Source organism: Buteo buteo, chromosome 2 (assembly GCF_964188355.1).
Source record: "Buteo buteo chromosome 2, bButBut1.hap1.1, whole genome shotgun sequence".
Lineage (NCBI taxonomy): Eukaryota > Metazoa > Chordata > Aves > Accipitriformes > Accipitridae > Buteo > Buteo buteo.
Genome location: NC_134172.1, coordinates 68,139,665 through 68,162,259, shown reverse-complemented (window position 1 = coordinate 68,162,259; position 22,595 = coordinate 68,139,665). Strand labels below are relative to the sequence as shown.

The 22,595-nt window shown below is 55.9% G+C and overlaps 1 protein-coding gene across 4 annotated transcripts in view; it reads right to left on the bottom strand.

Moving 5' to 3' along the window:
* Positions 1-752: 752 nt before the first annotated feature.
* The window catches only part of PLCG1 (phospholipase C gamma 1), a 50,238-nt gene continuing 28,395 nt past the window's right edge, over positions 753-22,595 (bottom strand). Inside the window, exons 5-32 of one of the 4 annotated variants that reach the window (XM_075059352.1) lie at positions 20,568-20,652; positions 19,636-19,719; positions 19,271-19,293; positions 17,998-18,070; positions 16,883-16,984; positions 15,999-16,117; positions 15,086-15,171; positions 14,633-14,753; positions 14,016-14,184; positions 13,464-13,586; positions 12,439-12,540; positions 12,019-12,206; positions 11,518-11,718; positions 10,934-11,053; positions 10,440-10,620; positions 10,019-10,096; positions 9,458-9,561; positions 9,114-9,210; positions 8,916-8,988; positions 8,004-8,161; positions 7,090-7,186; positions 6,407-6,631; positions 5,422-5,570; positions 3,449-3,563; positions 3,083-3,244; positions 2,663-2,751; positions 1,787-1,974; positions 753-1,411 (exon numbers count right to left, since the gene is read on the bottom strand). In XM_075059352.1, the coding sequence (XP_074915453.1) occupies positions 1,369-1,411; positions 1,787-1,974; positions 2,663-2,751; positions 3,083-3,244; positions 3,449-3,563; positions 5,422-5,570; positions 6,407-6,631; positions 7,090-7,186; positions 8,004-8,161; positions 8,916-8,988; positions 9,114-9,210; positions 9,458-9,561; positions 10,019-10,096; positions 10,440-10,620; positions 10,934-11,053; positions 11,518-11,718; positions 12,019-12,206; positions 12,439-12,540; positions 13,464-13,586; positions 14,016-14,184; positions 14,633-14,753; positions 15,086-15,171; positions 15,999-16,117; positions 16,883-16,984; positions 17,998-18,070; positions 19,271-19,293; positions 19,636-19,719; positions 20,568-20,652 (3,355 nt within the window). In that variant the 3' untranslated portion in view covers positions 753-1,368. The remainder of the gene's footprint in view (positions 1,412-1,786; positions 1,975-2,662; positions 2,752-3,082; positions 3,245-3,448; positions 3,564-5,421; positions 5,571-6,406; positions 6,632-7,089; positions 7,187-8,003; positions 8,162-8,915; positions 8,989-9,113; positions 9,211-9,457; positions 9,562-10,018; positions 10,097-10,439; positions 10,621-10,933; positions 11,054-11,517; positions 11,719-12,018; positions 12,207-12,438; positions 12,541-13,463; positions 13,587-14,015; positions 14,185-14,632; positions 14,754-15,085; positions 15,172-15,998; positions 16,118-16,882; positions 16,985-17,997; positions 18,071-19,270; positions 19,294-19,635; positions 19,720-20,567; positions 20,653-22,595) is intronic. The other 3 variants (XM_075059368.1, XM_075059360.1, XM_075059376.1) reach the window with 3 other exon arrangements.

Genomic DNA, 22,595 nt, shown 5'->3' with positions numbered 1-22,595 from the left:
AGGGTAGCTTGTACCTGCTATGGACTTTACCTGCTCTTATTCTGAGGGCAAGAACTCCCTGTAGCAACAATGCCACTTCTGAGAAGTGAACGGCAAGTTTCCCTTCCTTTTGTATATGTGGATGTGAGGGTGGGCGAGGGGAAGAGCTTGCTTGTACAGTTTGTTGAAATGAAACCAGACATTTTTGGTTGTTCCTAAATAAAGAGCGTAAAAGACGAATGTGAGTCGACTGGTGATTGCACTGGGGTTAGGGGAAGCCCGTGGTGATGCCCTTACGCCTGGTCCTACCAAGAGCTGCCCTATGCATGGGGATGGCTGTGGCCTGCACCCAGCTGCTCGGCTGGGAGCGAGGAATGCTCAGTCACAGCCCTTCCGTTTGTTTTAAAAGCACAACAACTTACCCGTGGGGTAAAGCCATGTGTGAATGTCCCAGCAGTGTGCTGGACCCCAGATAGCTCCATCCTAAGAGCCCTTCTGCAGCCCCGAGTAACTGCTTGTCCCCAGCCCAGTTCAGAAAATCATGGTCAGCATTGTTTTATCCTTTTGAGTGAACAACATTAAACCTGCAGCTGCTCCTGCTTAGTTTTTTTTTTTCCCCCCAGTAGCTGCAAACTCCCTAAAGCCAGGAGGAAGGAGGGAGCAGTGCAGTCCCCCCACCCCAGGCAGGGCTGCAGACCAGTTTCCTCCACCCAGCACCAGCCAGACACCGCTGGAGGAGGGCAAACCGCCAGACACCTGAGCCACCACGCATGTAATACTGACACTTTTATTGTCATTTAAAGCTAGAGCGGCCTTGTAAATGTAGAGTTTCACTACTGGACCCATAGGCAGTGGCTATACAGGTAGGTAGATGCGATGCCGCCAGGACAGAGATACGCGCTGCCTTGGTCGCTTAAGTCCCCCCTTGCCCGGTGCGCTGGGAACAGGTACAGCACGGGATGGCTGCAGAGGGCCTCCGGCAGCTATGCAGGAGCGGGATCTCTGGGAATACGGGCAGAGCAGCAGCGGCAGAGGGCTGGTTGGGGTTTGGTGTTCTGTTTTGTTTTGTTTTTTAAGGTCTCTTTCCTTGCGATTATAGACAGTTTCGTCTCTCACCTCGGCGGCTGGCAGGCTGTACGCACCGATGTGCTTCGTTAAGGGCTTGGTGGTGAAGGTTGGTGGGTGTTTGGGGTTGGTTAGGGTTTGGGTTTTTTTTCCAAATTTTTTTTTTTTTTTTTTTTTTTTATTTCTCCACTGGAACACACTTCAGCAGAGAAACTGGAAAAGCTGCCTGAAAGTAGGCCATAGCAGTGCCGTTTCCATAGAAACCAGTTCACAGCGTGCCGTGAGATTCACAAGCACTGGAGGTGCTTTCGCCCGCCGAATGGGCTACAGCCGGTTGTCCCCGTTGACCCGGGTCCTCCGCAGTACCCTGCAGGGGGGCACAGAGAGAGGGGACACAGCTCAGGCTGACCAAGGGATGGTCAAGGGCAATGCACCCGTATCAAAAGCTGCCCCACGGGAGGAAAGCCGGGGCTCAGCACATCTTCCGTGCCAGGGAAAAGTGCCACCGGCTGCAGGGTGGCAGCTCCTTGTCCCACCCAACTCCCATAGACCCCAAAGCAGCGACTCCCCCAAGAACTGGCACAACTTTCATACTGAAATTTAGGGCTTCCATGCAGCGACCAAGGCTGCAGATCTGCTCTGGGTTAGTGGGAGGCTGCATTTATCTGCCTCCACCAAGGAGACTAAATGCTGAGGGGGGGTGTGTGTCATGCTGGGAAGAGCTCAAAGAGTACTGGCATACCTTCGCTCCCGGCTCTCAAAGTGGTCAGCCAGCTGCTCCTGCGACACACGAAAGTCCTCGAACGGCTGCTGGTACCGCGACTCGAAGGACCCCTCTCTGCCTCTGCTTGCCAGCAGCTGATTGGAAGCATCCCCTGCTCGTTCCCGTAGGGCTGAAGCACTGAAGAGGTTTATTTCGCCATTCTCCTGCTTGGATCAGAAAAAAAAAAATACAGTAGTAAACAGCTTAGGATTTTAAAGTGTATGCCTTGTAGTAAAGGCAGTCCCGATGCAGGGCCCTGGCTGCCCTGTGAGCTGCCACGCAGGGTGTCCAGGGCTCATGGGGTCTCAGCATTTGCAACACGCAGCTGCTCTGTCTTTAACAACCATCGCTGGCTCCCACCAGCATCATTTTAAATGAAGAAATAAAAGAAACATTTGTCTCTGAAGGAGCCTTGCCTTCTGCTTATGCCAACATGGATGAGCCGGGCTCTGTGATACTGAGCTATAACTTCCCCGGAGCGCATATGGGAACTGGGATGGAGCAAATCTGCCTCCTTCAGCTTTTGCCGAAGGGATATCCAGGCAAGTCAACTGCAGTCCAGGCAGGACCCTGCCTGAAAGGCCTCGGCTCGCTGCAGGAGGCGAGCCTGGTGCCTCCCATCCTGCCAGCCCTCCATGCATCACACCAGTGCAATGCTGAAAACTTGAGCATCCTGCACACGCTCAGGCCAGGCCACAAATGCTGAGCTTCGCTGCACTGACCTGCTAGCAGTGCAGAGCCATGCCGCTGCGGAGGCGAGCAGAGCAGGACAGCGGGCAGCACCAGGCAGGGTTCGCTGCCTGTGCTCCTCAGCCCTGCAGCACGGTCACCTTCTTGTGCGTGACCCAGCCTTACCTTGCTCGGGAAAATGTCTATCTTGACGAGCAGGGAAGCCAGCTCCAGGTTCTCGCTGTAGTTGTTCTTCAGGGGTACAGCTCGGAAACCTATGGCAGAAACAGCCCTGGTGTCACTTGCAGCATAGCCAGTGACGTGTCAGTCTCCTGGTACAGAACTCAAGGAGGTCTTCTCCAACCCCCAGGGTCCCCCCGAGCAGCAGTTGGCCCTGAGGGATGTCAGTAAACTGCTGCTTGCTTCCTTTGCCTGGTTGGGGATGTGACCTGGCACGGGTACAGGAGGGACTGAGCCAGCCTGAGGACTGACAGTGTCCTCCCATGAAACTCAGCGTCTCCCTGGCTTAAGGATACAATTAGCAAACTGGTGAAGACCACCATGACACACACACACACCCCCTCCCCGCTTCCCTGAGCGCTTTACCCGTCTTCAAGCCTTTCACCAGGAAGGTGGCCTGAGCCAGGAAGTTCTCATCGCTGAACATGTCCTCCTCGTACACCACGAAGCGGAGGAAGGCAAAGTCAGGGTTGCTGACCTGAAAGTGGAACTGCTTCGGGGTCCAGAGAGGGTTCAGGCCATTGTCCGCTAGTCACAAAACACCACTGTCAATGGGCAGCCCCCCGCCAAGCCCCGTGCCCCCCTGCTGCCCACCAGGGCTGATGCTGAGCTCAGGGGCAGCGTGGGGGCAGCCCCCACTCCAGGGCCAGGCTTTGCTGCAGTGGCCACTGCTCACGCCATGGTCAGGAGTGGTGGTGCATCCTTCTCCCTTCCCTTCACTAACCCACTCACCCACAATCTCGGTTTTCTGCTTGGCGTTGTCATACTCAGCCCCGGACACCTCCACCTCCACGAAAGGACAAACGATTCCTCTTCCGTTTTTGGGAAGGTGCCGGGCCCCCAGGACCTGGGCAGAAGCAGGAGAGACTTGGTAAGAGACAGGAGCAAAGGAAAAACCTTGTTTGCATACTATGACATTTTCTTTCCAAATAAATCACCCTGGCTCTGCTAATTGGAGAGAGAAGAAACACTGACAGCCAGCCCAACCCTGCCTGCCTTGTGGAGAAAAACAGTTCCCACCCCTGGAAGCTGCTATGGTGTTACCGATCACCAATTTGACTTGTAAGCCATAAAAAAAGGCAGCTGAACTGCCCCAGGTTCCTGTCTGCCGCCTGCACAGCCAGGGCTGGGACCACAGCATCCCTCCTCCAGTCTGCCAAGCTAGAGCTGGGCTGCCAAGCCGAGTCGCCTTCCCCCGCCTGGAGAGCTACGCTGGGCACCCCCTTCTTTGCCAAAACTTCTCGGGCCTCCTGCTTTGGGCTTGAGGATGAAAAGGAGCTGCTCTCTGCTGCTGCTCTGCCTCCTTTTCAAAGCACAGTCTGTGCTCAACTCAGATGACAACCTGCTTCCTTGCAGGAGAAAGAAATCTCAGCTCCCTCTTGCCAGTGGCCATATGTCACTCCAGCGTGCTGTCGGCACGCTGCTGTTGCAGGGGAAGGACGCGCTGCCAACGCTGGATCATGTGCTTTGAGTCATGCTGGGCTTGAGACGGCTTCTCCATCCGTGAAAGCTGGCTTTGGTGGGGACATCGGGCAGTTTTGCCAGAGGACAAAAGGCTGAGCCCATCTCTTAAAGGAGACGGTGACAGGCTACAGCACAGTGACTCTTGACACCTGCTGGTTGCAGCTGCATCCCAAGATACAGGAAGAGTTTGGAAAAGAGACAGGGATTTTTAGGGAGACAGTGGATATGCGGTTGATGGTGCAGATGGGACACGATGGGGTGTCCTCCCTGAGCAGGGCAGTGGCTCTCTGAGGTGGGATCACTCCAAAACAGAAGGGGCCTCAGAGGAGCTGCAGTTTGTGCATGTTGTCAGAAACCTGCGAGCACCTAAAGGCAGGATTCCCGCTGCCTCCTCCCCAAGGTCTGCTTGAGCTGAAGGGACTTGCAAAGGAAACTGCCGACTGCTCAGCTGCGAGACCACTACGGATGCCTGTACAGGCTGGTGGGACAGCCACTGGTCCAAACATAAGAGCCATCTGGTCTGGCACAGCCACAGCCTTCCCATCCCTCCAGGAGCTTTGGCGAGCTGTCCCATACCCCTGCAGAGCCCCTGCTGTGCAGCTCCGTGAGCTGACACAGGAACGGTCCAGCCTCGGTCCCGCCACACGGGAAGAAAAAGATTCAAAGGGTGTCCACAGTCCCTCCTCCGGTACCCCCCACCAGCAGCCCCCCATCCTCTTATCATCACCAGCAGCGCAACCCAGAAATGGGCTGAACAGTCCGCTGGGACCTCGAAGGAAGGGGACACAGCGAGGTCAGTAATGTTGAGCCTGGAGCAACCCAGTGACGAGGAAGGGACGAGGCGTGGGTCTTGTGTTACCCCGTTGGGAGCCATCCTGCGCCCGCGCAGCCCCAGCCCAGCTCCGGGGACAGGGATGCCACCTCTGCGGCTCGTGGATGCCACCTGCCGGCCCTGGGCCCCGGGCGGGAGGGGTCCCGGGGGGAGCATCCACGGATGCTCCTGCGACTCCTCTCCAGGCGCCCAGTTTGGTCGGTGGCACTTCCCTCAGCAGCACCCGTGGGTCTCCCCCTTCCGCGGGCGCTCGCCAAGCCTGCGCTGCGGGACAGCTCTGAGGCAGGGGCTGAGGGGTTTGGTGAGGAGCAGCTGCAGACAGAGGCCAGGAACCCGGGAAAACCATTATATCGCCCCAAGCTCGGTATAACCGTGTGGATCTGCCCCCACACTGGGCTGAGGTACTGACCTCAATGGAGATGGAGAGCGGCTCAACCCCCCGCAGCGTGCTCTTGTCGAAGGGGTCGAAGATGTCGTCTCGCATGTTGGCGGGCTGCAAGACGTACCCACACTGGCCGCTGGACATGAACAAGGCCTGGTTCATCTGCATGGGCTTATCTGGAGAGCACAGGCAGGAGCTGGAGGGAGGACAGCCTGTGCCCCTTCCACAAGCCACATCACCTGGGTTATCGGTGCCTCGTGTGAAACCCTTTGCAAGGGGACCTGGCCCATCCCTTGGCAATGCCTCGTGCGCCATGGCCTCACTGCAGCCTGTGCACGTGCTGGGGCCATGGGGTGACTTTCTCATGCACGATCTGCCCAACTACCCAGTGCTCCACGGGTCACCCCCTTCTTTTCCTCCCTCTCCTTTCAGCTTTCCTTGTGCTGGCTCTAGCATTTGCCAAACTGCCCTGTGAGATGCTTGAATTCACGAAAGGAATGAAAAAGCCAGCAGGAAAAAAGAGGCAGGTAGTTTTCTGGTGGGTTGGTGAGCTGAACAGGCTCACAGCAGGGTTTGGCAAGGGCCAGGAGAAGGGGAAGGCTGGACTGCACAGCAGGAGCAGTAGTGGAAGCTGGGGGAAGGTGAACAGAGCAGCGAGCTTGACTCAGACCCTGCAACCAGCCGGTGTCCCAGGGCTGGGGCTGCACTGTCCCCTTTGGTACGTCCCCTGCCCATTTTGCCCACTGCCAGGTACCTTGGAGGAACTCCCTGCTTCCTCTCCGTTCACAACCTCCTGGCTCAGCCGGGGTCAATCTAGCACATCCCCCCTGTGGCAACCACGTGCCTGGACATGAACGTGGGGTCCTGCTCCCTGCATCTGGCATGGAGACTGCGGACCCCCTCCTAGACCCCCTGTTTGCCAGGATCCGGTTAGCAGGGCTGCAGGCAGGTGGCTGGGAGGAGGCACAGGGTACCCAGGAGCCTGCCCACCTTCCCTGCCTGCTGCCCTCACCTGGGGTCTGGAAGTTGAGTGCTACCAGCTGGCTGCCGCAGATCCACATGGGCAGGGGGTCGTAGTTGGAGGAGTCGAGACGCTGGCCCTTGGGGTAGATGCGGGAGAGCTGCAGGCGGTTGTACTGCAGGAACTTCTTGCCTTTGATCTTGTTGACGTACTTTTCCGCTTTGGTCTCGGGGAAGGAGGACATATCTCGGTAACAGGCCCTCTCTGTGCCGATCTCTGGGAGGAGACAGCACAGTGTAAGCCAGGAGCACGTTCCTTTTCTAGATGCTTCAACCACCCCAGGCCCCTTCCTAACATCATCCTCTCCTCCCTTGGCTCAGTCACCATCAGGTTGTGCAGCCCTGCTCTGCCCCTGCAGGCATTTGCCAGGTGCCCAACACCGATGGTTGAAAGCGTTGAAACCACTCTCGGTGGTCGGGCATGATGCTCCCCAGCCCCACTCCCTCAGCAGCTGCTCTGGATGGTGACAGATCCCAGCAAGAGAGGGATGGGGAAGCAAACTTCCACCCTTTGGAGAAAGGCATTTCCAGAGCTCTAATGTAAACTGGTTCCAGCTTGCTTTGGACATCTGCCCTCTGCTGAGATCTAGCCAAAGCAGCACCTCGGGGCACACCGTGGGTCCTCTGACACCACGATGACCGCCTGTGGCGGCCACCAGACAGGCAGATGCTCACTCTCTTCATCAAAGGGCACAGGTCGGCAATAGACCACCAGCTCCGAAAGCTCCAAGGCAATCTTCTTCCTCCTCTCCATCATCTTCCCTTCGGAGAGCTGCCGAGAGAGGGAGAGAGAGGTGTCAGGGCCAGGTGGGAGCAGCAGCGTTGGATAACCCAGCTCACCAACTGTGGTCAACAGCAGCGCTGGCCTGGTGTGGGCGCTCCTGCTCATGCTGTGGGAACCACTAGCAGGTCTGTTGGGTCTGCATGGGGGGACACCACAAAAGTGCCCATGGGAAGGGCCCTTGGCGGGTCCTACCTCCTGCCTGAAGCAGTACTGGCACCGGTACCAGTGCAGGGCAGCTGTGGCCTTGTACCTGAGCTTTGCCACCCTCCACGGATGGAGATCCCCCACCTCTTGAGGCTGCGACACCCTCCCGATGGACCAATCTTCCCAGATGTCCAGCCTGAACCTCTTAAGCCACAATGTGTGGCCACCACCCCTTGCTATATCATAGAATCATAGAATCATTTAGGTTGGAAAAGACCTTCAAGATCATTGAGTCCAACCATCATCTATGCCCACTAAACCATGTTCTGGAGTACCCCGTCCACGTGCTTTTTGAATACCTCCAGGGATGGTGACTCAACCACTTCCCTGGGCAGCCTATTCCAATGTCTAACAACCCTCTCAGTAAAGAAATTTTTCCTAATATCCAATCTAAATCTCCCTTGCCACAACTTGAGGCCATTTCCTCTCGTCCTAATTGTCAAAGATTACTCTGGTTTTATCATCTTTGTGACTGCTCTGCCAGCTGTCGCAGGCTGCCATCTCACCACCCCCCCACCAACCTCCACCTGCTCCTCAGCTCCTGGAAAATCCAGGACTTGGCAAGGAGGTGTCTCCCCTGCCAAGGGCTCTCCAGACTCACCCGTGCATCAGCCGTCTGGGCTGCCTCCCGGATCTTCTTCACCCAGTCCAGCAAGTCCTCATGCGTATCGGCTGCCACATCAAGGGACAAGCGCGACACTGAGGCCATGCTAATGGAGAAGACGAAGAGGCGGTTGTTCTTCCCCTCGGGGCGGATGGCTGTGTGGGGAGAGGGAGCAGAGGGCAAGGTCACAAGCAGACGCTGAGCCAAGTCCTTCACACCACAGAGGGAGGAAAGGAGAGGACAGATACTGAGGGAGTCTCATGGCTGCCCCGGGACTCTTCAGCTAAGAGGAGATGCTCCCACTTCTGGCCATTGCAGGCAGCAGCAGGAGCCCATGAGGCGACAGGTGAGGATGCAGAGTGTATCCTGCGAGGCCTGAGAAGCCTCACGGGGCCTTTGTAATGCCCTCTTCCTCCCACTCCTGCATCTTCTTCCCTCTGTGCCCTGAAGTGCCCAGGGGGGAACAGCCACCAGGAGCACAGTGTCCTCTGGGGAGCACAGGGATGGCAGAGAGCTGCAGACCGGACCCGGCTCAGCCATGAGGACAAATCCTTACAGAAAAGAAGGAGCCTACAAAATCGGTCTGAGCTCCCTTGCCCGTGGGGGGGCTGCCCTCTGAGAGCAGGTTCAAGGCACGATGGAGCGGCTCCCTGGCATGACCCCGGGTACTCCTCAGCTGTACTTAGGCTGAGCCTGAGCCCCAAACCTGAGGCATCCCCTGTGCCAGGAGCGGCAGCGGAGCACGTCACCACATGGCAAGCACACACCATAGACTGGTGTTCACTTGCAGCAGGCACAGGGGTGCCTCGAGACAGACAGAGGCTGAAGCCCTTTGGCCCAAAAGACCTGCAAACCTCACACGACAGGGCTGAAATACCCCCCAGTCCTCCCTCCCTCCCTGGCACTCACCGATCTGGCAGGAGGGCACATCCAGGACACCTCCGAGCAGGTCTCCCAGGGGGCTGTTCTCATCCAGCTGCTGCTGGGAATGAAGCACAGGCAGGACGGCGTTGGGCACGGCGCTGGGCAGTGTGGCCAAGCACAGGGGGCTGCGCACATGTGCTCCTCCCCACCAGCCCTGCTTGATCTGCTCAGGCACAAGCTCACCTCCCGCTCCGGCTCCAGGCTGCTGGGACCAGTAATTTCCTCTACGTAGTTGGAAGGGAACCACAGCTGCTTCTTGCCACCATAATCTCCTCTCCACCTGGAAGAGAGGGAAGGGACAGCGTCAGGACCCACCACAGGATCCCAGAGCAGCCTGACAGGGCATCACAGGGGACAGGCAGCTCCTCCATCATCTGATTTTAGGGCTCGCGAGGCTTTGGGGCTATGCAACTTGTGGGCAATCCCCAAACGGACCGAACCCTAGAGGGGACACACCTTTGTATGAATGGTGACACCAAGGTTTGACTGTGTTCCCAAGGGAAAAAGAAGGCTCAGGACCAACTCACCAGCCTCCTTCCTGTTTCTCCACATTCTGGATGATGGCATTTTTGGTGAAGGTGAGCTCGTCCTCCCGCTGCGCCTTGTAGTCGAACAGGGCTTTGACTGCGCACTGCAATGAGGAGGGGTCCCATGAGGCCGGGCAGCAGATGGTCACACAGACAACAAGCCCATGGGATGAGAGGTCACCTCCCACTGCAAACACGTTTGTTGGGGGGCTGCGAGGCACGTCGTGTGCAGACAGCATCCAACCCTGCTAAAGAGGCTGCCAGACCCTGGTGACCCTTGCAGAACAAATCAAGGCCCCATTTATGCCAAACCAGAGGTCACAAGGCTGGTATGGCCCTGCACAGGCACTTTCCTTTGGGCCAGAGCCACTGATGGGTTTAGTTTGGAGAGTTCAGAACAAGATGCAGCCCAGCCTTGGAACCTGCAGGCTCAGCCTGGAGTGTGTCTCCCTGCATGGTCTAGAAATGAGTGTGCAAACTAATACAGCTCTTGGAAAATAAAGACACTTGCTAAACCGTCAGGCCCTGCAGGTTGTTTCAAGCCAAGCAGTGAGAGCATACCTTGAAGGTGGGCATGGGGTTGGCTTCCACGTAGAACCCAGGGTGGCGTCCCTCATAAAGGGCTCCGTAGTCCGGCTCCTGTCGAAGCAAAGGGCCAGTGGTGACAACTGTGGTTTTGCAGGCAACAGGTCCCCTACCTTGGGGGGGTAGGGAGAACACCCCAGGGAAGGCACAAGACCAAAGATGATGCTGCAGGCAGCAAACAGATGCCCAAGCCCACACTCCCTACTGACCTGGGTCAGAGGGGCAGCAATAAATCTTACTCAAGCCAATAAGCATTTCCAACAGGACATGAAGCCCCAAGAGGTGTGGACTGCGAAACACAGAGATGGCTCACACAACACGACTTCAAGGCACGAGCTCAAAACGGACCTATCCATCATCCTTTGGCTTAGCCCTTCCAACGGCCACCCACACTCACCGCTGTCCCTATCTTCTCCAGCGTCTCCTCGTTGATGGGGTACCTCAGCTTCATCTTGCGGTACAGCGGGTGCTTTTCATAGTAGCTGATCAAATCCACCAGGCTCTCGAACTCGGAGTTGCCGAGCAGCACGGTCTGGCCCTCCTGCTGCACTCGGCAGTGTTTGATCTTCCCTTCCGCCCTGGCAGGTGGAAAGACAGAGAGAAGCTGCTTGGCACCTGGCAAGAGAGGGTCTCTGCCAAAATAAAGAGACCCAAGCAAAAGGTGCTCCTGGGCTAGCTGCCAAGCACAGCCATCTCCCATCATGAGATGGGAGGAGGAGCGGGGTCCTAAAGGCTCTCAAGGGGCTGTAAGGTTTATCCAGGGCCATCCAGGAGTGAGAAGAGCTCTGGGAGGGCTCACGGCAGGGCTCAGGTCCCCTCTCCTGCTCTTTCACACACTGCAGCATCCCAGCTCCACCTCCCGCGCCCACCACCCTTCTCCCAGGGACGCACCTGAAGGAGATGGCGTAGGAGCTGGGCTCACTCCTCTTGCGCACCAGGAAGGCTCCATCGCGTGGCACCCTCATCAGCATGTGCTCAGCTTGGGCCCGGGTGAGGTTGGCGTGGTACCACCTTTCAGGAAAGACACGTCACTGTGCACGGGTCTCTCTGCATCCAGCTCATCCCACGCTTCTGCCATACCACACGGTTTCCCCTCCAGCCCACAAAAGGCTGCCTGAATCCTCACAAGGAGGACAGGGAACAGAGATCATCATATATGTAACACTGCAACAGGGCTGTCTTCTTTCTATGGGACAGGCAGGAACACAGCCATTTGGTGACATGCGGCATAGGCGAGGGCACCCCAGCCAAGCCCAGTACCTCCTTTCTTTGCACTGAGCTTCCACGACAACCAGCTCCATCAACAACGAAGCTGGCCAGCATGGCTGCTGTGACACAGATAGCCCCACGGGGAGCAAGTGGGGACCAGAGAGCTCCAGCAGGGAAGGAATGACTGCGGAGAGATCTGGGAGGGTTTCCCATGGGGTCCCAGCTGCCCAGCGGACACAGCCCACCCTCCCCAAACACACACTCACTCTTTGCTCTCATGGGCGTTGGTCTGCGGCACTGGCTCCGTCAGCCTCATCTCAAATTCGTTGCACCTCAGCGGCACCTCCTGGTAGTGGGTGATGAGGTCGTAGAGGCTGTCGAACACCAGGTTGTCCGTCAGGAAGAACTTGGGGCTGCCGGCGTCCTGCCGCGAGTGGATCCGGCAGTGCTGCACCTTCCCGTTGCGCCTGCAGAAGAGGGAGGTGGTAAACCAGGGTCATCTGTGGAGATTCTGCACCTGCCTCAGGCACAGCTCCAGCCTGGACATGGCATTCCTGCCCCGCAGGAGACCCATCATGCAAGGGTCCCTAGGGACCTGACCCTTCTGCACTGGCACAGTGAGCTGATGTGATGCTGGGGCACAGAAAAAGGGGAGAAACCCGCTCGCAGACCACTGGGGAATGAGACCCCACCACTGAAGAAGGTGTCAGGATGAAGACTACCCCAGGAGCAACCCCAAGCAGCGGGCTGGCGCCTGTGGCCCTCACCAGAAGGAGAGGGTGTAGTCTCCAACAAAGGTCTCGCTCTCTCTGACGAGGAAAGAGCCGTCAGGAGCTCCCGTCTCGATGCAGTACTCTGTCAGAAGCCGCTCTGCGATGTGCCGCCCGTCACGTCCCGCTCCCAGTTTGCCGTGAAACCACTTCTCCGTGGAGTGGAGCTCGGTGCTGTTGCTCACCTGGCAGGGGGAAAAGCCACCGTCTTGCGTTACTGAGGGCAGCTCATGGTGCCGGAGTCTGCTCTGCCCAGGGGTCTTCCAACCAGGACGAGGGAGCTTCTAAAGCAGCTCCCACCCTTCCCACCACAGGATCTCCCCCTGAAGTCAGCTGGCAGTGGAGATGCTCAGCTCCTTGGGCAGTCAAGTCCTTTCTCTAGGGGAACAACTCACCGTCACACAAGGCAGCCCTCACCTCCTTTTGCTCTTCCTCATCCTCGTTTCCTTGATCACTGGTTGTCTCCCCAGAGTAATAGATCTTGCTGCTGGTCAGGACAAAGTAATGGGGGTTCCACTCCTGCAAGGAAACAAATTCTGGGCAAAGAGACCCCTGAGGAAGCACCAAGCTGGCCCACCACCCGTCCCTGGGATCATCTCTTCCTGATCAGCACAAGCAGTGAGGGGTGATCAGGTTTGTGAAGGACAGTCACCAGCAACACTGATTTCAGTGGAGTCGCTGAAGCTCCCAAGACATCCCCCAGATCTGAAGCATGGATTTATAGCAAAAAACCAGCATGTGATAGGTCTTATATACAAAGTGACTTCAGATCACACTGCAAACACCCCAGCACGTATTAAAAGGAGATGACCGAATGAAGAGCAAATCAATGCAAAAAGAAAACACTCTGCATGGATTCAGCACAGGGGCTATCAGAGATGGTTATGCAACTTTACCATTGCACTTTCCTATCTTCCAAAAACCTGCTTTGTTCGCGTGTGACTGCCTGACAGATCCTCAGCAAAGCAAAGCAGCTGAAGAAGTGGACTGTGTATAAGTAAATGCGCACAGTAAAATGAACGCTCAGAGCTTTACAAAGCAGAATGCTCGTTTAGGTGTGTTAAGTGTGTAGGCACTTGGTAGGAGGCAGGCGGGTCTAGAAATGCAGGCCATCACTAGAACTTACTGCAGCAACAGATAACAGGCTATACGGATTACACAAGAGCAGCTGCAGTGCATCAGCCCAGAGCTCCCTCTAGCTCAGCCTTCTGCCTCTAACAAGGGCCAACAGGAGATGCCTAGGGAAAAGCACAGGAGAGAGCCAGCATAAAAACTCCCCCAGCCTTCAGAGACTCCTGAGAAACAGAATAGGCCAACGGCCTCTTAGATCGTTTGCACCACAGCCCTTCCTTCCAGCACCACACAGGGCCTTATGGAGTTACCATGTCATTTATGGAGCCCACAAAGTGGGGCCAGGGTGACAGTGGCAGAGAGAGACGTACGTGGTTGATGGGGTCTTCCAGGTAGAGGATCCCGTTCTTGATGGAGTTGCTGATGTCATTCTCTGAATACATTACGGACGTGGGTAACTCCTCATAAGCACTGCCCTCTGCCAGCTTCTTGTGCTGTGGGATGAGAGAGTAGGTCAGGCACCTTGAGGGGAGCAGGCACCCAAAAAGCAGCATGGATTTCCTGGTGAACAACCCTAAAACTTTAGGTCTGCTGCAGTGGGTTCCTCAGGACTAAAAGGACCAAGGTAAGACCCACGCCACAGAGATTATCAAATGGCACTACAGTCCCACCCTTTCTTCTCAGAGGTGATTTCTGCAGCAGAAATACCAACATCCCCCAAGCTCCCAGGAAAGGCAGCACCCAGCTGCTGAGCTCATTTCCCAGCAGCTCCTCTGAAGCAAGAGAGCTCTTTGTCTCCAGCTGGTTTTAGCATCATGTCTCCACTTCCACCCCAGGCACTGTCAAGCCCTTGCAGAGGCAAGCAGCAACCCTTGGTCCCACACCCTCACCCCATGTGCCCCCATTCTCTCCACTTAGTTCACCTTGATGAGAATCTTCCTCTTGAGCTGGTTCGGAGAGGGAAGGCCGTCAGCAGAAATATCTACTGGTTTGGTCAACAGCATGTCCCCAAAGACTTTCTTGAAATTCTGAGCCATGTTCCTCTGTTGAGCAATGCTGCAGTGGTCCTCAATGGACAGAATGACGGGGAAACTGGGAGCAGGAAAAGAGCCGTCAGTACCAGTACCAGCGCGGTGTCTGGATGGAACCAAGGCCTTCTGAGCTTCACTTCAAGACCTGGCCTCTGTGCCCTCAAAGAGCAGTTTGCATCAACAGCGATCTGTGCTGTCTTGAGCATTCAATGTAACCACCCTACAGCAACGTGTCCCCACCGCTGCTGGCAATGCATAGAGTGGAGAAGGACTGGCAAACTATTGGCATTCACCCAAAGCCTTCCCTCCCGCAACTTCTTTCTGGGACAAATCGCCCTTTGGCTGGGAGACACAACGACATGATTTCTTCCCACCGAATCCCAGGCACATGGTCTTTTGCCAGATCTCTGGATAAAGGTGGGCTTCACTTTGCTACAAGCTTGGCTCTACCCTCTTTTTGCCTTCCTGGCAGCTCTGCTAGCTGCAGTCCAGGTCCCTGCTGTACTCACTCGGAGGTGACAAAGGCATGCTCCTTGATAGTGACCAAGACATCAGAGAACTTGATCTTGGTGGTTAAGGTGTGTCCATGGTAGATGACCGGCATGCCATCAGGACCGTCCCAGCAATCCACTGAAAGAGACCCACAGGGTAAACTTAGCTCAAAGGCTGGAATACAGGCAGGACACAGACATGAGATGGACTGAACTAAGTGTTGCTAAGAACCACGTTGGATGCTAATAAAGGAGCAAGGTGCAAGTCCAGATCTTTCTGGGAGACCAAAAGCTTGGGCACATACCACCCAGTCCCGCAGAGCAAATGACCTCAAGCCCTTTCAGCACATCACGGTGACAATGCTGCCACTAGCATGTCAACCTTCAGCCCTGCTTTCCACGCAAAGCCTTCCCCGACCACCGCAAGCTATTGCGACGACAAAGACAGACATGCCAGCTCTGGGTACTCACATTCGATACAGCGGCATCCCATGCGCAAGCAGCGGGCATATGCCTCCAGCGAGGACTCGCTCGAGAACTGATCCCCTGTCAGGTACCTTTCAGTGAGAGAAGACATCAGCAAAGCAACACACTCACCGCGGGCAGGGACGTCTGCTGGAACATCGCAGACCTGCCCCTGTGATGTAAGGAACGGCGAAAGCGACATTCCTCCAGACCTGCCATCTTCCCCAGGTGAGGGATTCAGCTCTGCCCCTACTGCAAGGGGCTGCAACCTCTGCTACTCTGAGGTCCAGCCTTGCTGCTGGTTCTTGAGATAAGCCTCAAAGAGCGGTATCAGCATTGGTGCCACAAAGAGCCCCCTGCACCTGCCAGAAGCAGCCCAAGAGCAGAGTTAGACCAGCTCTTGCAGGCAGTCAGGAGCTCGCTGCTTGCCCTCCAGGCTGCTCAGCTGGCTTACGCTCTCGGTCCTTTAAAATTGGGCTAAAGTGCTGCCACTGCATCCCATGAACGGGGAGCACAGACAGAGTCTGTCTGCAAAGAAAGCAGTTCCTGCAAGATTCTTCCAGCAGCAGAGAAGGAAAACAGCCAATTTCAGCCTGCCAGGTTTTTATCACATCTGTCCTTAGAGACTGTGGAAGATGACATTGCTAATGGTAAGAAATCGCCAGAGTGACAGCCCAGGACCTGAAAGCATAGTCTGTGCAGATGTGTGTTGCTGATGTCTGAGCAAAACATTGATGGTTAAATGATGGAGGGAGGATTGGGGCACCAAGAGGAAGGTCTGTAATGTACTGACCCCTGTTTGGAAAAGTCTACTTGACCCATCACTAGGATCAGGCAAAATAAGGAGAATCCCAGCCTGGCACAGGGGAAGAGGATGCTGGCAGTGGACGCGTGGAGAGAGCCATCCCCTAGTCCTTACGTGTTGTGTGAGGAGGAGATCCAGTAATGGGAGAGGGGGTTGTTCATATTCTCCAGACACACCATGTCCAGTTGCGAGTTCCAGATGCTGTTCTCTTTGGAAAACAGGAAGGTGAGAAACTGCTCAGGAAGAAACAGAAGCGTGTTAATGATGCGGAGGAGCCGGGTGCTGCGGTTTAGCTTCACACACATCTCACCCTCCGTGTCAGCAGCTACCAAGCAGGTAACTATTTTCTAAGCTCAGCACAGACTGACCAGTGGCAACGAAGACAGCACACAGCTACCTGACCCAGCGTGTTTGAGTAACCACAGCTTAGGTATTGCCACCTATCCTCTGAGCTGTGCCAGATATCTGTGTACAAATCCTTTGACCTAGCTGGAGTCAAATGAATTGCTCTGCATTTTATTTTGCAGCTCACATGGCAGGCAATAGCTCACTAAAGCCATGTGAGTCAAGGGACCTTGTGTGGGAGTTGGTCCAGAGTGCCAGTGACATGGTCATCTCCAGTTGTTTTTATTCTTTTGTTTTCAGCTCTTCTTGTTTTGAAAAGATCCTTACATGCCCCAGAGGGGCATTAAGCCAAATGTAGCCCCTTTCCTCCTCTAAATGAACTGCCTGATGAGCACTCCCAGCTGCACGCATTCAGCACAAGAAGAGAGCCCACAAGTCACTCCCTTCGCCAACCAGCTCTTGTGCAACATGGTGACCCACCACGTTCATCTGATACAGCAGTGCAGCTTACAGGAGCTGTGATCCTTTAAGCACCGCCACCCCGCAGTGAAGACACAGACCGCAGAGCTGTCACACCGCACCACACATTGCGCTGGGGATGTCGCACCCTACTCCACCCCACTCCACACACGCTACTCTTCGAGGTGTCTTACTTCATCCAGGGAGAAATAAGGCTCGTCGATCTCCCTCAAAGGGTCTCTCAGAAAGTTGAACATGAATTCCTGTACCTGAAGGGTATCTGCAGCCCAGAGCTCCTGCAAACCCCAAGAGAGACATAAAAAAGAAACCATTTCAGAAAGTATTATTCGAAACCACATGCAGCTCATCCAACTAGAAGCTTTAACCATTAAGGAGGCAGTTTTCAATGCAAGACCATCTCTGCCAGGAATTCAACTGTCAGCACAAATGCCAGATAGCACGCAACTGCGGAAATCTGCCCTGTTTCTAAGTGGTCTTCATTTTCTCAATGCCATGCATTTTTCTCTCCGATAGCTCCTTTGCACACATCTGCCATCCCTCCTCCTTCGGCAGCAGAAGCCAACTCAGCTTCCTTTTGCTTCTCTCTCTCCCTGGGTGTCTTTCATTAGGCCATCAAAACAGCTGCGTCTCTTTGCTGGTTAACTCTCCGCTTGCTGCAGACCACGGGCAGGGAGGTGGCGGTGGGAGACGGGGAGGACGGTGCAAAGCAGGAGCCCCCACGCTCTTGTGCGAGGAGGCATGGCAGTGCTTTTGCGAGCCACCCCTGTCCTCTTGGGGAAGGAGACCGGCAATGAGGTGGGAGCCCAGCAAGAGTCGAAATAAAGGGTCTGCACAGCACACAAATGCGCTGCTTGTGCTGGCGTGCGTCTGAGCGCGCATGCTGTGCTTGCTGAATGACCTAAGATCGCTTTTAAATGGAAAGGTCAGCAATCAAATCGATCGGCTGCTCCTCGGGAGCTGCTGAGACTTCCTGAGCAGACAAGGACGGACCGGGGTGCTTCAGCTGCTGCAAACCTTCACTAACCAGCTGAGGTCACAGGGACCAGGTAAATCTCCACTGACCAGTGCCTCCCTCCTGGGACCTCCGGCCAGGTTTACCCTCACCAGTGCTCCCCCTGCATCACCTCCTGCTCCAGGAAGGGCGTGCTCAGGTTGTGGCTGTGCCAGGCAGAACACCCCATGACCAAATCATCCCAGCTCAACGGCAAGGCTACCCTTGGAGTATCGGACCCCTGCCAATACTGGTGCCTGCCCTCTTGTCCCTCCCCTGAGCCTGTGTTGAGCTCACCCTCTGGTATTCCAGCAAGAACTTCTGCAACTCCAGCAGTGACACCCTGAAGTGCTCGGACCTTTCTCCACCCCTGAGAGCAGAGAAAGAGAAGCTTCAGTCACTCATGGAGCACAGCACGACCAGCTGCTGCTGCCATGATGTCAGACTCCATCCACAACCATGAGGGTGCATGCAAGCAACACGTGCCCCGAGCAAGCAGCGCTGCAAGGGCAGAACGGGATGTGCAGAGAGAGACGAGGAGGGCACGATGGCAAACACACAGCAGCTGAAATTATATGTCCACATCTCAGAGCCAGGGACCGCTCCAGGAACAGTCCAGGAGTCACGCTGCCAAGGGTACAACAACATGAAACTTCAGTGAAGGGCAGCAAAAATCACGAGGGACTGATTTGTACAAAAAAATAGAGGGGCTGGCTTGTACAAGAGTGAAAGGAACTAAATGGGCATGGGGCAGTCAAGTGGTGATTGTAGATGGGACAGAGCTACAGGCATCCAGAGGACATGGACTCAAGAGAGCAGGGCAGGGAAGGAAGGAAAGAACTGTTTGTAGCCGGTTAACTCAAAAGACTGTCCATGGAGGTAGCAAGCCACAATGGGCAGCCAGGGACCATGCTGGGGACTGACAGCAAAAAAACCCAGAAACAGACTGGGCAGTGCTGGCTGCCCTGGGCAGAGGGATGAACCAGATGGTCTGCTGAGGTCCCTCCCAACTCTCTTTTCTATGGTTATAGGAAAAACCAGAGAGGAAACCATGGGGAATTACCTGGAAAAGTTAGTAAGTCTTTGACTTCTTAGCTTTTGTGTCTAAATTCAAGCTATTTTTACTGTGGCCGAGATGTGCACAGGGCAGGGAAGGGCACAGCTGGCAATGGCACCACAGGCACTGCCAGGAGAGGAGTCAGAGGGGAGCGCAGTGCGCACAGCCTGCACAGTCCCTGGCACTGTGGCCAACCAGCACCAGCCACGAGGATGACCTTTGGGAGATGGCTCAAGGTCTGATTATTTCACATCAAAACCGGGCAGTTGGTTTGAGGTGGCTGACCTGAGTTGGATCTCAGTGGGATGTCTGGGAGGAAGAGAGCCCTTACTGACCGGAGCTGAAGTGTCTACAGCAAAGATGCTTATTCAGAGTACAAAAATGCAAGCAGCACGGTGGCATGCAAGAGGTATGCAGCATTCCTCCTTCCTGACACTCTGCTGCAAGCACCAAAGCACATTACGGAGCAAAAGAAAACAGCCCTTTCCCCAGCAAATACAGAGAATTATCCACCTTTCTAGGAACGGGACATCCATCTGCAAAAGAAGAAGCATAAGCATTAGGTTTGCACTCAATCTCAGCAACGTATGTGAAAGCACAAATTGATCGAGAAGGTAATGGGGACAGCAAACCAGCAGCTCAGCTTTCCTACAGCCATTGCTCATCCACCGCCTCCCCCGTCCCCAGCAGCCCAAGCAGCCCCATGCTAACCAGCCTAAAGCAATAACTTCTTTACTCCCTGTCATGCCTGGCCCACAAGCAGGAGACAAGAGCTATTAGCTGAGGGCAGCAGGGTTAAAAAGACAATTAAGAGAGAATGCCCAGTAACAAATATGGTCTCTCCCTCCCCTTACCGTGCTGGAGAATTCAGCTCTTACCATTTTCTGTGCGCTGAACATCAGGCTGCGGTAGAGCTGTGCAAACTGCCCGTACGTGATATCCCCGTTCCTCTGCTCCACATCCTGTGGCAAAACCCCCCCCAGAGGTTTTACAGGGGCCACAGGCAACTCTGCACAGCCTGAGGAGTGTCTCCTCCCACCAGGATTCCCAGGGGAAAAGGAAGAGGAAAAGGCCAAAGCCTGGCCAGACTTTGCCCCCTACCTTTGCCTATCTCTGCTGGGGTCAGTGGGACCCCATAGTGCCCAGGACACAGGCACACCCTAAACCGAGTTATGCGATTCCCCAAGCTCACCCACATAAAGGCATCACATAGCTGATTAAAAAGCGTTATCATTTACTTGAATAGTTACAAAACGATCATTTTAATTTTTGTTTGCAGAGAGCATCTGAAGTGTCTGGAAACTGCAAGACCCAAAGCATGTGCTCTCCTTTGGATGCTCTTTAGCGTCCGAGTTCAGTGCTGGTGGAAATGGCTGGTCACCACGAGATGACCCTTTGTTCCTGGGTCTGCAGTGATGCTGGCAGAGCTGGCTGTCTGGCACCCGGTGGCAGTGGGATGCAGGACCTGGGATGCAGGACCAGCAGGCTTCGCTGCCTGTCTTTCTGCACTCTACCCCACTGGGGCAAAGCCCACGACCAGAGCCAGGAGCAATGTGGGGAGCGGGGGAGGCAGGGTGGGGCGAAGAGAGGGTGCTGGCCACAAACGGGCCAAGGTGCGGCACCCAGTGGGAGCTGGCACCTCTTCAGTCGCCACCGTGGGTGGGGGCCCTCCCGGGAAAGGCTGGGAGCCTCTGCAATATGCAAACGCACCGTGGGAGATTAACCACCACCAGGTCTTTCTCAAAGGTAGGCAACAGGCTGCTGAGGGTCCCCAGCGCGAACGAGGAGAGCAGAGGGGTCACACGCTCACCGTGAGTCTCTCCCGCAGGAACCTCATGTTGGGGACCCGGTAGTTGACCTGAGACAGCATGTTCTTCAGATCCTTGGCAGAGATCCTGGCTCGGCAAGGGAAAGAGGGAAAACACGTTCAGAAGGTCTGCGATGGAGGGGTCTCACCCTGGGACCGGGACACCACATGCACAGAGCAGCCGTGCCCAAAGGGGCATCAGCTGTGACACGCAAGGATGGATGCACATCCCCAGAAGGACACCGGGGTTGGGACCAAAGGCAGAACAGAAGAACGTTTTCCACCCCGGTGAACCCTGCACCTACGCTGCACGTGGGCAGCAGAGAGAGGTGCTTACATCCCAGTGGGAACTGTAAACACTGCTCCTGCAAGCTCCCAACACTGCAGGGAGAGTCCCAGCACCCTCAGCCCACTCGAGCCGATGCCGCAATGGGCACACAGTGCCTGCTGCTTTACTGGAACGACCAGGGAGAAGCATTTTTCAAGTTTCTGTGCCCCAACATGGATGCTGGGTGACTAAATCCCTCCCAAAACCCACTCCTTGGCCTACAGAAGGAGCTGGAGGAGGGCAGACTTTGCAAGTGGTTTGGACCCAGCTAATTTTATCCTAAAAAGAGGAAAAAAGCCATTTTCAGTGTCTAGCCACAGGCACAGCACTGCCACGTCGTGCCCAGATGCGCTCCCCCAGCCATTGCCACACACACCGCTGGCACGGGGCAGCCAGCGTCCCTGTCCTCCTTCCCGAGGCCCTTTGCACCAAACGTGCCAGTTCCCGGACCAGGGAGGGCTCCGGTGCCAACCCTGAGCAGGATCCCACACCCAGGCGGGCAGAGGCAGGCAGCAAGGAGCCCTGGGCTGCCCCTGCCTGCTCCAGCGTTGCTCGCCCATGGGGCAACAGCCCTGCAGCAAGGAAAAACGGGGCTGTCTCCCATCTGCAGGATTTAAGAAGCCGAGAGGTCTGCGTGCAATCATTTTCTGGCAGCTCCTGCCTTAAAAACAAGTTCTCTGAGTCCACCCCAGCAATCACAGATGCTGCTTTTGCCCCCCACTGAGCAAGTGGGAGCCCAGGACCCTACAGGATGCTCCCCCATCCCACGAAGCATAGGGTGGGTCTAACCCTGGAAACACTTATGGCTTTGGGGTGCAAACATAAATACGCCGGGGAAGAAGTCCTCCGCAGGGGTCACGCTGTCATCCGCAGCGATGCGGAGGGGCAGCGTGAACCACATCTCTTCTACGCTCTCCCCTGGAAATGGGGTGATCTCAGACGACACAGAAAGGAGGAGGGATGAAGGGAGCCCCAAGGAGAGGGAGAAACCGGCTGGTGTCAGGCGCTGCAGAGACAAGGGCCACTGCAGCCAGTGGGACACAGAGAGCCCTTGTTTCTGGGCTCAGCGCCATGGGGGACCGGGACGCACGCACAGCCAGAGCAGGACCTGGCCCGGCTCCCGTGCCGTGCCCAAGGCCAGCACCCGGCCGGCCGAGGTCCGTGCAGGCAGCGTCCTGCCACTGGCTGGCAAGACAGGGGGAAAAAAAAAAAAAAAAAAAGCTGGCAAATAGCACCAGCCTCCCCTTCCCTCCTGGCTGTATGAGCTACAGAGCCAGAGACACGCTCTCAGCACGAGCAGCAGCTTTGGTATCTCCCCCCTGCACCGCCACCTCCCCCAGCAGCAGAAGTTACCCCAGGGGCTCAGTGTGAGTGTTTTGTCGGGGGGAGCCTGCCCTTTCCCTTCTCCAATGCACCCAGTGTCCATGGCCACATGCAGGGTGCTCTGCAACCCCCAGGGCAGGGGGTCCCAGCTACGGGGTGCTGGGTGACAAGAAAATGGGACAACGTAGGGGGAGCGAGCCAGGAGCACAACGGTGGCACGCGAGAGATGCCCTCACGTGTCAAGGACCACAGCATGCAGCAGCTCTCGTAGGACCCCCAATGGGACACCCACAGTCCCCAGGGCCACCCAGAAGCAATCCCCCTGCCTCCTTGGCGAGAGGCTGAGACTGCAAAAAAATCTCTTGGAAAAAGAGCAGAAG